The 16467-nt window shown below is 28.3% G+C and overlaps 1 protein-coding gene across 1 annotated transcript in view; it reads right to left on the bottom strand.

Annotated features, from left to right (window-relative positions):
• Positions 1–4129: 4129 nt before the first annotated feature.
• Positions 4130–16467, bottom strand: part of LOC143232434 (uncharacterized) — a gene marked incomplete at its 5' end in the record, with an annotated part of 167779 nt that continues 155441 nt past the window's right edge. The window contains one exon of the mRNA XM_076467892.1: positions 4130–16011. Within this exon, the coding sequence (XP_076324007.1) occupies positions 15828–16011 (184 nt within the window). The remainder of the gene's footprint in view (positions 16012–16467) is intronic.

Raw genomic sequence — 16467 nt, 5'->3', positions numbered from 1 at the left:
TAAGTTGTCACAATACTATAATTTGAATCATAAAACAAGATTGAAAATACACATATTACTTCTCAGTTTATAGGAGTGCAGAAAATAAATCCACTCTTCATATTATTACATGGAAAATGTGTTACATTATTCATAAGAAATATTAGCCCCAAGAAGGATTAACTATGTATTAGATGAGGATCAGAAATGTGAAAGACTTTTCAAGTTGAAAGTTTACATGCACAATAAAGAATGAAGACAAATAAGAAGAAATGGAGATTCAGAATTAACATTAACAGTGTATTAATGGAAACTCAACATTTTCTCATGATAGACATTAATATGAACATAAGGGAATTCAAGAAGCAACATATAAGATTACAGCAATATAAGAAAAGCACTTGAATAACTTATGAAACTGAGAAATACTGTCTCGATAACATTATATTTGGTAATAACTTCAGTAATCTTGCTGTTATCACATTAACTAAAGACTGTTAAATATAAAGAACTACAAGTTTCACAGCAGGATTTAAAACAGATAAGTAACCATCATGCTAGATCTTTCTTAGCTTGAATCAAAACTGACTTAATTTTAAAGTTGTGAACCATGAATACAATTAACAACAAATCAAAATAATTAAAACTGGGAGAGGTAAAAACTCATTCTAATTGTATTTATAAATAGAAATTTTGGTACTGGAGATAACAAATGCTAAAAGATTTATATTATACATTAAAATAGAGAGATCAAGATTTTTCACATGATTAGAAGTTTAAATGTGCTAAAATTGAATCACAACCAATTATTTGATGCAAATTAATCAAGTATTTAGAATCTTCACAACAGATTTAAAAGAAATTGCCTCATGAAAAAAGAAAGTAAATTTATCGTGTGTATGAAAAATCACATTTTAGAATTATATATGCAATATAAAAATTAAATATTATTGAACAATGTGTTATGTACATGACTGTGCATATAAATTACTACTTGTATTACAGAAGTGAGCCACCAATTTTAAACATGCTTGAAAATAATCAATGTTTCACAGTTTAACTTTGTATTTTCAGTTGTATTTTCTCTAGTATGGAAAGCTTTGGACAGACATATAAAGGAACAAATAGGATTTCAGTTTTATAAAACACGATAAACTGAATAAATCAATATTAGAATAAGTCTTATAAAACCTTTATCAGGATCTTGATTATAAGTTACAATTAAAAATTCCTTTGTGGTCATAAGCTGTCTGTGTCAGAATTTTTTTTTGAGTTCTCAAGGTGTGCAATATTACCTTTGTTGTGAACTGTGATTGTTTTTCATCCTTGTAAAGATGATGTGGGAGTTACAATGTCAAAACCAAACTTGGGGTTTATCTAGCTCAGAAACACTGGTCTAAAATATCTGTGAGCTCAGAAATTAGTATATCTATCATTTTAGAGCCTCTCCATTTAATTTACTAACCTTGAAAGTTATGTCAGAATTATACCTCCAAGGAAAATTATAGTTATCAAATAAAACCATTTATTTTAGACAGATCTTGACTATTGGAAGTCATGCATTAATAAAAACAGCAATATGCATTTCTTACAAAATATGTGATATGTACAGACAAAACCTATTATACAGTATTCATGACATAATGTGAGTTTCATAAATACTACCTATGAATGAACTTAAAATGAGCTTGTGTATTTGTAATAATACTTTCAGTTGATAATGTTAAATGCTCACGTGTACAAGTTATATTATGTGTACGAGCCTAAATAATTTTTCAAATATTTTAAATAATAAAATTATTATGACATTAATAGAGTCTGTATTTGATGTCAATGATGATAATACTTTTATGAATTGTTGTGATTTTAAGAATACTATATTAAACATTGATGTCTATTTATAACATTATAAATTTTGAATATGAAAAATAATTCTTGAATGTCTGATAATTGAAAATGGTATACATATATATTGGTATACGAAGTAATATCTGAGTTGTGATAAATTTGTTTTTTTAGTATATATTAGATTTATGAACAATCATATCTGAATGGAGGGAATTATAAATAACTAGTAAAGATAAGAATAATGTTATGTTCATACAGTAAAAATAAAGACAAGGAGGAAAACGTTGTTGATGATCCATTAGGAACATTTGTCACTGTATCAAAAATGTAAAAAACAAGAAAAAGGAATGAAACAGTTGCCTGTTTCAAGTATTTATTGCTTGGTAAGTTACTGAGTGAGCAATGTAATATTTACTTTTATATATACATAAAACATGACTAACTACAGAACACATGTACTAGATAATGATGAGACAGCTACAACTATACAAGAAATGTGCTACAAGTCAGACACATTGCTCTCTTGTATTACATCTGACAGTTCTTGTTAATACAATAGGCAGTTTGTACAAAGAAATGTTTGTCTTTGCATACCAAGTATGGCTGGAAGGATTATGCATATTTATAGCCCCATCTGGCCTGACAACATAAGCATGTGTGTGTCCTTTAGTAACTGATGTCAGAGTTATTGTAAAGGTTAAAGATATGACTAAGCACACAGTATAAGTCAGATTAGGTAAGAAATATTTGCATATACCTGTCAGCTTTTACAAAAACAGGAATGTTATAAACTATAATAAAGTAAGCTTAGATTGCATGCATCATCACCACCCACATCACTAAAACTGTACATTAGCTCATGCAGTTAATCAAGTAGTAATTAACATTCACTGCAGCCAGACAGCCATTCAGATAACAGGAGATTCAGCATTAGTTATAGTACAGTGAGCTCTCATTCCAGTATTAAATACAGTTTATTTAAGTATCTCAAGTGAAGCATTATGTTATGAATGCATTCATTTTCATTCATATAATGCAATACTTTTGAATTAACAAATGTTTTATACATGTATTATTTTATGTCACTGTGATTCTTTTCTTCTCTTGTAAATTTCTCAAAGTAAATGAACTTGTGATGTCATGACTCATCCTATATTAAATAAATACATAGTGTAGCAGCTGTTACTAAGACATAGCTTTTCTTTGTCTCATTATAAAGCTTATTGATGAGAGAAATAAAGTTTACTGTGTGCTTTATTGTAAAATGGAATTTCATTATAAATATAAGATATGAATGTCCTAATTAACTGAGAATGAAACAAACTGAAGCAAAAGAAAGGGAACACAAAGTATCAATAAACAACTTTTATGTCACTTACTGGAATTCTAGGAGGAAGGATCGAGTGTGTAATCCAGGACTGTAACTTATGGTGTTATAAACACATATTTTATGAAGGATGAAAATAAGAAGGGAAAATGTTGAAACTAAACCATTTGGGGCTGGTATGTTAAAAAAGGGTAGCAATGGACCCCAGAGTATATTTAAATCATTGGTTACTTGGTCCTTTAAAGTGATGAATTTGTACAGTTTGAAATCTCTTGAGAGATGATAATTATATTAAATATATAAATGTATTAAAAAAATAAATGTTTCTAATTGTTATTTCTGAGTCTTTATATACATGAAAATGTACAAAACATTTTCCACATGCCTCCAGATTTGGTGGATAGGTTTCCTGAGGGTTTACTGTATTATATATTTTTTAACAGATGTCAGTCAACTTTTCTGAAAAAGGTTTCAACTCCAATCTAACAGTTTGTTGGTTTGGTAAAATGTAATTCTAAGAAAACAACTACTTGCAATACATCAAATCCTTAAATATATATAGCTTGAGACCTGTGGAACACAATTTACTGCCAGAAATCCAGTAAACAGCAACTCAGAATTGGTTGAATTTAGAATCAAGAACGTAATGAGTGGCACAACATACAACAAGATTCATATCTTCATTGAAGCAGCCACTATGCCACATGGGAAGAAAGTGTTGTCTGTTGTGTAAGTGACACCAACCTGACAAAAGGTTCACCAGCAAAGCAACTGATCTGGATACAACACAACAGTTGCTATAAAACAAGAGTACCAGTAATCTTTGAAAAATCCATACTGAGCTGATTAAGGCCTAAAAAAGGAACCTTTTTTAATAAAAATAATAAAACAAGACGTCAATGTTTTATACTTCAAAAATAATTTATTTTAAAAGTTTAAAATTACAAGTTAACTTGTAAAACTGCATGTTTCAGATAAAATAATTCCACCACCTTCAGGATAATAAATCATGTAGTACACATAAAATTAACTATAAACCTGATGTACTTGTATAATTTAAATTTTTACAATGGTGCCATTTACAACAACTTCCAAACATTTACTTCCATGGCTACTGGGCCTAAATCTTTATTTATATTAATTTTATATTTAACAATTTCTAAAGACTCTCTTACTTTAAAATACAGTTTATAAAGAATACAATCACATATTTGAGACTGCTAAGACATAGAAGTTTTCTCTGCATTATTCAGTGTAGCCATAAAGTGGAGGTATCATGAATTAGAAGTCACCTTAATAAAGATTAGTGCAAATAAACATGAAATAAAAGATATTATCATTAGTTCACTCTATTTCGAGATCTATCTGGTCAATGTTATAATTGCCAATGCAATAACGTGTTAGTGATTAACACTCAGGACTGCATAAAAATAAGCTACCAATGGATCTACCTGTACCATTCATTGTGAAGAAAATTCAGCAAACCAGTCTGAAACACTTAATGGACTGGACTTGCTTTGAAGTCAAACAATACCTGTTATAATAACAGACTAGTATACAAAATAACTATAAATAATCTTTCTGTGGAGAAAGTAATCCAGGAAGCTTAAATTCAAATGTTGACCTTTGAAGCTTATGGTTTCTTACAATTCTTTTGCAACAATGGACAACTACCAGTTAAAATTAGCACTTCCTTCAGTTAGCTGAAATGAAAGAAACAATTGGTTGTGCACTATCAGACAAGGATAGGGAAAATGTATATTTTTTGATTTATGCAAAGTTAGTAAGAATATATGTACTTGATACTTTGGGTATGGATATCTCTGCCTGTAGGTTAATTGCATTATACAGAACCATCTGTTTAAATCATAAATGAGTCAATATAAAGAAAGTATGAGATTTGAAAATGAGATACATTTAATAGATTATGTTTGATATCAAACTAACTTCACAACTTAGAGTTTTTAAAACATTATGGATTAACACAGCTATAGATATTTTGTATATATTTAGAGTAGATAAAATAAATGGCTTGAACATCAATTTCATTTTTGAGCACTAAATTTGTAATAAATATGCATTTCAAATCAGTTTCTTTGAGTTAGTGCAAAGCCAGTAATAAAACATTCTTACTCCAAGTGCTGTCTGAAATTGTATCCATAAGCTCTTAGCTAAACAAGTTTAGATATTCTAAAAACTTTGGATCATGCTTGTTCTCTTTCATATTTCTAAGTCATAGTTTTATTTTAGTTGTAGTTTAGCTTTCAATTTCTGATATATTTATTCAAATTTAAAAACACAGTATTTCATATTCAAGCATTGGCTCAGAGCTTAATTTATTTCTGCTTCTGTGTTAATATCATAAACATACATAAATACTTACAGGATTGTATTATTCAGACTAAAATAAATAATTAGTTGTCAGTTTATTTAACCAGAAAAAAAATAAACAATAAAACACAAACAAGAAAATACACAATATATTTCACTTATTTCCACAAAACTGAGAGAATGTACAAGATGATGTCACAAAGAAAATATAAAAATTTACATAGATAACAAATTAGAAAACATTCAAATGTAAAGGTTTCATTTTTAACATAAATTTTAGCTATATTATCAATAATCATAACAAGAATTTTCATTATATTCACATTTTTTAAGCCAAGCTATGCTAAGCACAAAAAGTGAACAATTTCTAAACATACAATATGTATGGATATCTCCAAAACTACTTTGTATATGACTATTTCTATATATAGAAACACACACAATAAAAGTAAGAGCTATTCAGTTTAAAATAAAATATTAACCAAAATAAAGGATGTCAACTATTTATATACACAAACATGCATATATATACACCAGAATCTATCTACTAATTCTATAATGCACAATTATGCTGCACACTGGGTGCAATAGTTCATTACTTTAACCTTACTACTACACTTCTAAGATATCTAAGAGCATTTTAAAACTAATATAATAGGACAAAACTCTTCCTATATTTCAATCATTCAATGCTCAAATATAGACAACTTGTTTCACAAAAACTTACAAGAAAGTTCCCTGAATCATTCATTTCTAGAAGATTCTGTAGTAATGAAACTATAATTTAAAACAATGAAACCAGATTCAAGTTCACAAAGTTTGAAAATCATATCCTTACTAAAAATTACAGTTTTTGTCAATAAGAATGTTTTACAAATACAAAATCATAAAAAGTAAACTGCATTATTAGTTTAAAAGTACTTATCAAAAAACAAAGATATAGAAATGTCGATTAAAATAAATATCTGAAATTTGTACTTTCCTAGATTTACTTTGCTCGGGCAAAAATTAACCTAAGCATGGTTTACTTGTACTTATTTAAGTATTTTTAACTTGTCATTATAAACTCTACAAATTATATATTTTAATACAAGGACCAAACAAATTCCATAGTGAAGCTATGTTTTCTTGATACTTACACAAGTTTAGTTTTCACAGGATTAATTATAAATGATATTTGTTCAATCTGCATCTTAACACATTTGGACATATTAAAAAAATACCTAAAAAATCTCAGCAACATGCTTTCACAACATAATCAGTTGATACCTATTGTATTATGGAAACATTCTATTGTGTATAAGTATTTAAATGCAACTTCAAATGCTCAGAAAATACCACAATTTTCATTTAAACCATATGCTGTTAAAAATGCTGCATCTTTAATATACAACTAGAATGTGATATATTTCTTTGGATTTGAGTAATTCTGCAAATCAAACTATAACATTATTGTACAGAAACAATACAATTTTTGTATTACATTAGTTAAGTTTCTAATTAATAATTGCGAAGATTTTGTGTCAAAATGTTTTAAGTTAATCATGCAATAATATGGACAAATTATTGAAAAATGTAACATTTTAGAAACAACAAAATAAAAAAATACCCTCATCTGATCTACGTCCCATAAAACTGAGACACAGAGTGAGAAGGCTTCATAAACATACGCTTTTTACTCTTGTAATAAAAAATTACAAACATGATCTAAAACGTTTGAAAATATTTTCTTTACATACTAAATCTTACCACTCTTATTTGATTGTACTCATTTAGCTTCATTGTTCAATTTCATTTGTCAGTTAAAATGAAATATTATTGCTTAAGTTACTCAAAAATAAATTCATCATAGAGAATTCTAGAAATAGACATACCATTCAAAATATTTTTGTTAATGTTCTGGATCGGAATATTTTAAGTTCTCCAGGAATTCTTATAAGTTTGTAACACATATCAAAATACTGCTTCAACAATTCTGGAATTTTCAGTTACTGAAACTGTACATCAGCATATGTTCTTCCAATTACTTGCTATTTGAGAATACAATTCGAAATTTTTTTCCTTCCTGAATGGAGAATCACACTTGTTAGTTTTAACTCTTAAAATTTAAACATTTATTGATAATTTTGCTTTTTTTTTGCTTTTAAACATAAAGCTACATAAATGGCTATCACTGCTGTGCCCATGGCAGGTATCAAACCATGATTTTTAGTTTTATAAGCATAACCTTACAGGTTTACCATTGAGCCACTGAGGGCTTGTAGATACTACTAATATATAGAAAAAAAAACAGTAGTAATTCTTTCAGAAACATATTTTCCAATGAATATCTATATAATCACAAAATCTCTGATTGATTAGGTGTTCAATTTTTTTTTTCAAAAGACCTAATCACCATGTAGCTAAAGATATTATTCCAACAATGTCCCAGTACAAAATACTTGTGTAATAACAGAACCATATAAGGTTAATTTAATCTACTTTGTAACGAGTTAAAAATAGTTAAAAGTTATGACTTAATGGTAGCAAACATTATAAACCCTTAGTCTTCAACTTTGTGATACAAATCATATAAATACACTGCAGATAGTTTCTGTTCCCACAATCCTCTTAATTTCTCCATTTTGGATTCAAATTTAGAGGAGTGTAGAAACATCACTTGAAATCTATCTTTTGTTTCTCACATGTAACTGCCCAAAAGGCCTTATGTTTGATACCAGATTATGCCAGTTTGTCTGGACAATGATGATCAAAACTTTCTTTGGGAAGCTAAAACATTAAAAAGTTACAGTTTGAATACCAAAAGCTGGCAAAGCATCAAAAACCAAAAAGCCCAAAATTTGTGGTTAAAATAACCTAAACGTCATATGTCTTTAACACATTCCTTTTTAATTTGTGGAAATACGAATATTGCAATTTAAGTGATTTTTTATTTTGAATTTTAGGCCTAAATGGGAAGTTTGTTTGAAAGTTAATCCAGTAATGTCTGACTTTTAAAATATTCTTTGTGAATATTTAATTACCAGAAAGAATGATTTTTTTAAAAAACAAGTTTGACTTGTTCTGTGATGCTATTAAGTTTATATAACCTTCTGCAGTCACCATGCTGTTTTTATTTAAGAAACCCTAATAACCAACTCTTATCTATCTAAAATGTCTTGTCATGAAGTCCCCTAAGCAAATAATTACTATTTTAGCAAATTACAACCTTCTCCAATATAATGCAAATATAAAGCTAGCATCATTATGAAGTTATTCCTAAACTACTGTTTTTGGACAAACGGTCATATATTATACTTTTAGTGAACTAAAGAAATCATGAGTGGTTAGGCTTGAAAGAAATAAACTTTCCAATTTACATTGTCAAAATTCAGTCATTATATATTTTGTTTGTTTGTTTGTAGTTCAGCACAAAGCTACACAATTGGCTATCTGTGCTATGCCTATCACAGGTATCAAAACCTAGTTTCTAGCATTATAAATCCACAGAAATACTTCTGTGCCACTGGGAATGGAGTGGAGCTTCATCATATGAACAGTATGTTTTGTATCTAGTATTTGGGTAACTATATTAAATCTTGGGATAGGACTATGTTTTTAAAGGAAAAAAACATCATCTGACTGGGTAACTTTCTTTTTAAAAAGTTATCAAACTGTTTATAGAAAACTAAAATACTTATAAAGTTATCATAGTGAATTACAATTGTTTTATTTTTATACTAAAACTACAAACTCTGAAAGGTTTCTAAGAATTTTATAACTTGTGTAAAAATCATTTCAGTATTAAAAAATTGATTTCACACAATTGTTTTTACCAACCACAGAATTATGCTGGTATCTGACTATGAAGCACTTATAAATGCTAGACTTCACTAGCATCTTCTAGTCAGAGATTGTTAAGATGAATTTAAGAACAAAAGTTTTATTATATATAAAATATATTTAATCAACACAAATCAAGCAAACCAAAATATTGTACAAACTTTTCAACAATGAACAGTTGTTGCAGAATGATTTCCAAATGTTTAATTGCCTATGAAAGTCAACTCACCCAATATATTTAATTCAATCTGTGCATTAAGCCTCTGAACATCCAGCAGTTATTCTAGAATTTTTATACTTTATATTGGTTGAGTGTTTATATATTAGTTTCTACACATTAATACAGTGTAATTACTTAGCTACCCATCTAAATATACCATATATTTTTAAAGAAAATTCTAATACTAGAATATTATAAATTCTAAAATAGTTCTGATGAAGCTTAAGCATTACATTACTGTAAAAGAAAGAAGCTTCATTTTAAAATCAACACAATACAGAATGTACATGTATGACCAAGTTTATCATTATATATAAATGAGATGTATACAGTTCTTTTTTGAAGATATTATGGCATTTACTGGTTAAAAAGCACCTAAACATAAAACAAAAACTGGTCACTGTAATCAGATTCAATAACAAGATATTCACAGCTCAATAGAACAATACAATCTGATCACATCACAGTTGAAAAAAATCATCTCAGACATAACTCATGAACAATCAATATGCACTTTAAGATGAGTTGAAATTATTGTGTTAATATATATTTGAACTTCCAAAATTACTAATAGTCTCAAAGGAAAACTTTCAACCTTAGCTCTCAATAGATGCAACAGGCTAGCAGCAACCTCTATTAACGGACGGCTTTACTGTATTGCTTTTTGGTTCATGCATACAATTTATAAATACAACATTAAACAAAACACTATGTTAAATTTGTAATATTTCATATATTTTTATGAAAATAAATATGCCAAATGTGCATTACTAACTTACTAAGAGCTGTAATAACCACAATATTTACCAACATCCATAAAAACAGTGTACATTTAAGAGAGTTACAGAAAAAAATTAATACCCTACAATAACAATTATATGTACAACGATTGTGGACTGGTTTTTATGGCCATAATGTGACTTTTTATTTTGATACTATAAGTTGTAAAATATGTTAATTATTTATAAGGTCATATATTTAATGCTTGGAGAAATAAACACATCAATTCTATATCTATTGTTCTAAGTTTCCCAAAACAAGTAAGTGGTAAAATAGTCTTACAGAAACACAAATAATTATTCTATGTATATAACAAAATTCAATAAGATTGAATATATACGCTTCATCTGATGAAATGTAAAAAAAATGGCATTTCCAATGTAAAACCTTATATGAAAATATAAATATGAATACTGGTATGAAAGTGAAAAATTAAATGATAAATTCTAGAAGTGTGTAATTATTCTCAAAACAAAGAAAATCATTGTGTTAAATAAAAATGTGGAAAAGCTTATACCCTTTTAAAGTAAAACACAAAATGTATTTTTCAAAGTAGAACAAACACTAAAATAATTCCAAAGATTTCATTTCTCATTTTTAAATAAAATTCTAACAAAATTACAGCCACTAATTAATTATTGTAATCTAAAGTTAGTACACTATATTTATTATCACCATGTTTTAAAATGCATTTTTTCATTAATTATCTCATACCTATTACAAATTGGATAAGTTCATATGCTTTATCCAGTAGCTTGTTTCTATCTCAAAGTTAATATTAGCTTTAGATAAAAAATTATACATTACTATTTAGAATATTATTAATGGTAAAATTCAAAACAAAAGATAAAAGCTAACTTTTAACCCCAAGATAGTAAGGGAGGTTGTTTGATTATATGTGAAAATAGCAACTAACCTAATGAAAGATAGTACATTGGACGGCACAGGTTACACTTTGGCAAGCTGTGAGCATTTTCGTTAATCTTGTTAAGATGGCCAGATGACCTCATGTTTAGCTAGCAGATGCTAATTATGTAAATCCAATTTATTTTTACAGTTTAAAAATACAAACAAGAATCTCTCTATACAAAAGGTATGCAAGTGTTACGTAAACAAATTAAAGCAGAGGAATTAATACAAAAAATGTATCAATGTCTATAAAAGGAAAAGCTTACAATAAAGCAATATCTTCATGCACTGTTGCTTCCTCTTAATTTTTACCAGTAAAGTTGTGGTATTACTGTTTAAATGTAGTGTGGTATTCCATGATGACAAGAATCCCACTTGAAGTAAAAATGTATTCTAAGATGGCTGGTATAGGGATTAAAACTTTAATTAAAATAAAGTGAAAACAACATTTTAATCTTCTGAGGTCATCTTCAGGTTAACCTGTTCTGTACTTTATTTTAACTAAAGTTTTAATACCCATACTGTCTTTAGAACATGTAGTGTAATATTATGTCAAATATAGATTAATTCTGTTATTTTCTGTTGTAGTATACTCTTTGAAAGGGATATAATATTCTGATCCTAGTTTTTCTCTATTGTTTCATTCAAAAACTACAACTTAATATTGATTATGTTCTAGCTTTTTATGGTATATTATAACATAAACTAGCCTTTTCACTTTTCCTACCTTTTCCATAAACAGGAGTGAAAGGTACAAGTTCCATCCTGTATGATACAATAGTTAGAACTACTTAATATGCATGTGATGATGAATGACAGGACAGACAAAAGATAAAAACCAACAAATTAGATGCAATACTGGAATGTTTCCTGAACATTATTTCTTAGACATATTTCAGAATATGTACATTTGGTTCATAAAACAATACTTCCAAAGTACATGTAATTAACCTAGAGTTTTCAAAAATAGCTTTCGTCTCGAACTTAACTAGCTTAGAGCAATAAGAAATAAAAAGCTCAATAACTGAGTAAAAGGAATCGTTTAGTATTATTAATTACTTGTCAAGCTACAGATAATTAAGTTTAAAAATATTTATACAAAAGGCATATACAATGTGATTTACAATAAAATTAAAGATTGTAACCAAAACTTAATTTTTTTTTTAAAACACAATCCAGAACTATCAACAGATGAATAATGTTGAGTGTGAATGCTTCCTGAAATGGCAACACTCAATTATTATTATCTGAAGCCAAAACCTAAATAAACAAAAATACATCAAACTATAAAACAGGCTGTAGGATTTATGAGGATCTTAAATTTTGGTGCCAGTTTTGATATACATTTTCTTTCAATTTGTTCTTTATATGCTACTGGTCACAAGTAAACATGTGTGGATGTAATAAACAAACAGACACTGGAAATCTCACATACCTTAATTAGTTGTGATTGACTTTCTTCCAATTGAAGAAAAATACTAGTTCTGGTTAATATCAACTATAACATTGTTATTAAATAAAAAAGTAATATCTGACCAGCCAAAAATCAGAAAGGGAAGAATGTTCCTACTTGGTTAGTTCACATATGCAGGTAATGCATGAATATTTAACATTTAAATAAAAATATTTTTGATAGAACTCACCTGGGCCAGGTACAATATTGGCCCAAATATAAGGTGAACCCCATTTTCAGAAACAATGAATATCATGTCTTTTTTAGATCTACAATACCAATACCATTACTGAACAGCCTGCAGGCAGGTTAGATGTAAGAACTAGCAATGACCATAGGTGAACATCTGGCACACACATGCATAGATGGATGCTATCTGTACATTCAGGAATCTGCCAGGCTAGAGTAGGGGGAAGGAGCCTGTGGTCAGTTGCAAGTATAAGATGACTATGAATTTTAGAGCCTAATTATTAATAAACAATCTGTCTTATAACCAGGTCAATATGGTTGTAAATGGTATAGTTAGGTTCTTTCCTGTGCATTTTTTATCATCTCATGTTAAAAGTAAGATATATTTAATTTACATTTGCCAACCAAAACACAAATATGACACTGAAAAAGAAACATTCTTATGAAGAAAAGATAATTTAGGCAAAGTTGATGCAGATTTGTTGTGAATGAGAACAAACAGAGCTGCCACAGACTTACCACAAACCTACATACTACTATTAATAGTACATCAATTGCAGAATGGGAAGTTACCATCAATTATTTTACAGATTATCAGAGTCTTCGACTTTGTACCAACAAGGATAAATAACACAGGAAATACAACTGACTCAGGATATCTACAGCAAATCATTGGAATAAAATTAGATTTGATAGGAAGAAATCTAACAGGGTTGATTTTGAAGAGAACAATGATTTTCACAAGAAACATCTACTCTATTTGTCTTCTTCCCCCACCAAACTTGTTTGGATTCCAATGATTCACTTTGGACATAAATATTCTTGAGAGTGGTGTGAAATACCTATACTTATTTTAACACTTTTCTGCTACATCTGGAAGTCTTTGATGATTTCTAAGACACTTCATCTTGTTTTCACATTCTGCAGTTGATGTACAAGTAATTTTGAGCAGCTTTCTCTGCATTTGATCAATCTTCATATTCAATTTACCAGAAAAGCCAATTCCATGGATAAAATGTAGATGGTACTTTTTGCATTTCATAGCTAATGTAAATCACTTAAAAATTAAATTTACAGAATATTTTAAAAATAAAAAACAAGCTCAAAATTAGCACAGAAATTAGCTATGACTACTAAATTGACAGATGCAAGTCAAAGAGAAAGTAAAGCTATTTACTTTATATTTATTGGTATCTTTTAGATTTATGGCCAAAATATTGTTAACAACAAAGGGTATCCAACTGATCAAGCAATGCAGTTTAAGATTTATATGTAAGGATATAAGAAAAGTAAGTTCAGGAGCTATATTTATCACTAGGTTGATTTTATAGTTTTGATCTAAGTATGCAGCTTGTTCTGATTAAAAGTTAATACTAATCCTTTACATATATAGATACATAAATAGTAACAGTGCTATATTAAAAACCAAGTCAAATGACAAATTATTTCAAGTAACTTTGATCTCAATATGGTTCTAGTATAATTTCAGCATTACAGTACTTTATGACATAGGAGAATACATATGTAGAAGTTGCAATAAAATGACTAATATGCAAGCACACATTACAATCAAAAGAAACCTCATCCAGAATTAAACATCACCACCTGTTGACAGTCCTGGAAGACAAATTTATGTTGATGAAAGTATATTATAAAACCAACAGACATGCTCATCATTTTAACAAACTTGGTTTCTGAAAGAAACCATAAAGCCTTTGTACTTGTATGCTTTTAATATATAATCTAATATTTTATTATGTCATTTCTAAACAAATTAAAACAAAATCACACACACACACACACAAGAAAACTGAGTATGTTTCATTTTTACTAACATACTTCTTATACCTTGACAGTGTTAACTATTAGGTTGAGGAATAATTCGTGAGCGTTTTTAAATAAATTCATTCAAGCATTACATGCAAGACTATACAATACTTCAATGCATGAACACATTACACCCAAAACATTTATTATGATACTTTATTTTATGTAATACCTAGGTATATAGTATGCATTGTTTTAAACGAAATTGCAAGAAATTAAATGCGAAAAGCAGATGGTGTCGAAAATGCTCGATTTTGTCCACTTGACATTCCATGAGCTGAAAATGAAAGCAAAAATTAAAGACATTTGAAAATCAAACACACCATCTATTAGAGCAAAAAATTATCTACCAAATGACATGAAATATTTTGCGAAAGCATTTCATTTATGAATATATTTTTTTAACTTGAAAAACGCTCACAAATTATTCCTCAACCCAATCGTTTGTTAACTGAAATAATATTGTCTCATACAATAAAATGAAGAGGTAGGTTTAGGTTTTTTTAAACCAATAAAAATGTATATACAATGTTTCAAAGTTTACATACTACACTTTCAGAATCTCATAACATTACCTTCAAACATTCATATATTACTATTTATTTTAGTTTCATAAATATCTTGATATTTTTTCAAACAAGTGGTTTTATTGTGAAGTAATTATCAGACCAACCAAGATAAAATGACCACAACAGATAAAGCTAAAATGATAAACTACATTAATAATTATGTACATTTTATGAAACTTTCAAGTTTAACATGGTTTTGTATTCTCTTTTCCTTCTTATCAAATAATATAAATCATGAGATATTAAAACACTACAATGGTGATAATTAAAAGACAAAAACAACAAAAATATGGCATCTTACAAACAACAGTAATTTCAAAATGATACACAGAAAAATTTGATTTACATCAACCAATCCCTTGCATTAAATGCCATTATATACAACAGGCAACAGCATCTTTCTCAACTATTCTTGGATAAAGAACCAGCTTCACTATATGTGGTAAATCCATGCAGCATTAGCCATGGTCAAAATGTGATCTTTTCTTACAAATATAGAATAATCATGCCATACTCTCTGTTATGCACTTCTGTCAACTTTACATGTCAATGATTATTGCCAGGAGTAACAACTCAATGCTGAGGCAGCCAGTGGTTATTTCTGTCTTCTGCATCTCTTGGAGATCTGACATCATTAGGGATACGATGATAGCGGTAGTGTGAATATGGAACATCGCCAGCATCACTAGTCTGACTAGCAACTCTTTGAGGTCCAAACAACAGACCATTATAATATGTTTCTTCAGTTGGGGGAGAACTTTATACCAAAAAGAGAAAATTATTTTATATTTTTGGTTAGATTATTCACAAATAATCAGTCTTTATAACAGATTAAAAGTTGCATAATTCTCCCATTTTTGTAAGTTCTGTATGTAAAATATATCTATATTATAGTTTGTTACCTTGAATTGTTTATGAAATATTGCTTAAAAGAAAACTATTCTACATTTATGATTTAAGTCTAATATCTTTTTTATATATTACTGGGCAAATATCACATTATTCTTAGCCATTAGAACAGTATGAGGTTTTCCAATGTTATTAGCAAAAATAAACTACAATCTGATAGCTAGTTCTCTTAATGAGCATTCACTCTAGAAACACTACCAAGGTTTAAATGAATATTACTAAAATGATGCATAGTGTTTTCTAAACAAATTCTTAATTTCTAACTTGTCTATAAGTGCATTAATAAAGATGTACTTTTAAAAGG

This window comes from Tachypleus tridentatus, chromosome 1 (assembly GCF_004210375.1).
Source record: "Tachypleus tridentatus isolate NWPU-2018 chromosome 1, ASM421037v1, whole genome shotgun sequence".
Classification (NCBI taxonomy): Eukaryota; Metazoa; Arthropoda; class Merostomata; order Xiphosura; family Limulidae; genus Tachypleus; species Tachypleus tridentatus.
Note: the sequence above shows the minus strand (reverse complement) of the source record. Positions and strands in the feature narration are given on the sequence as shown.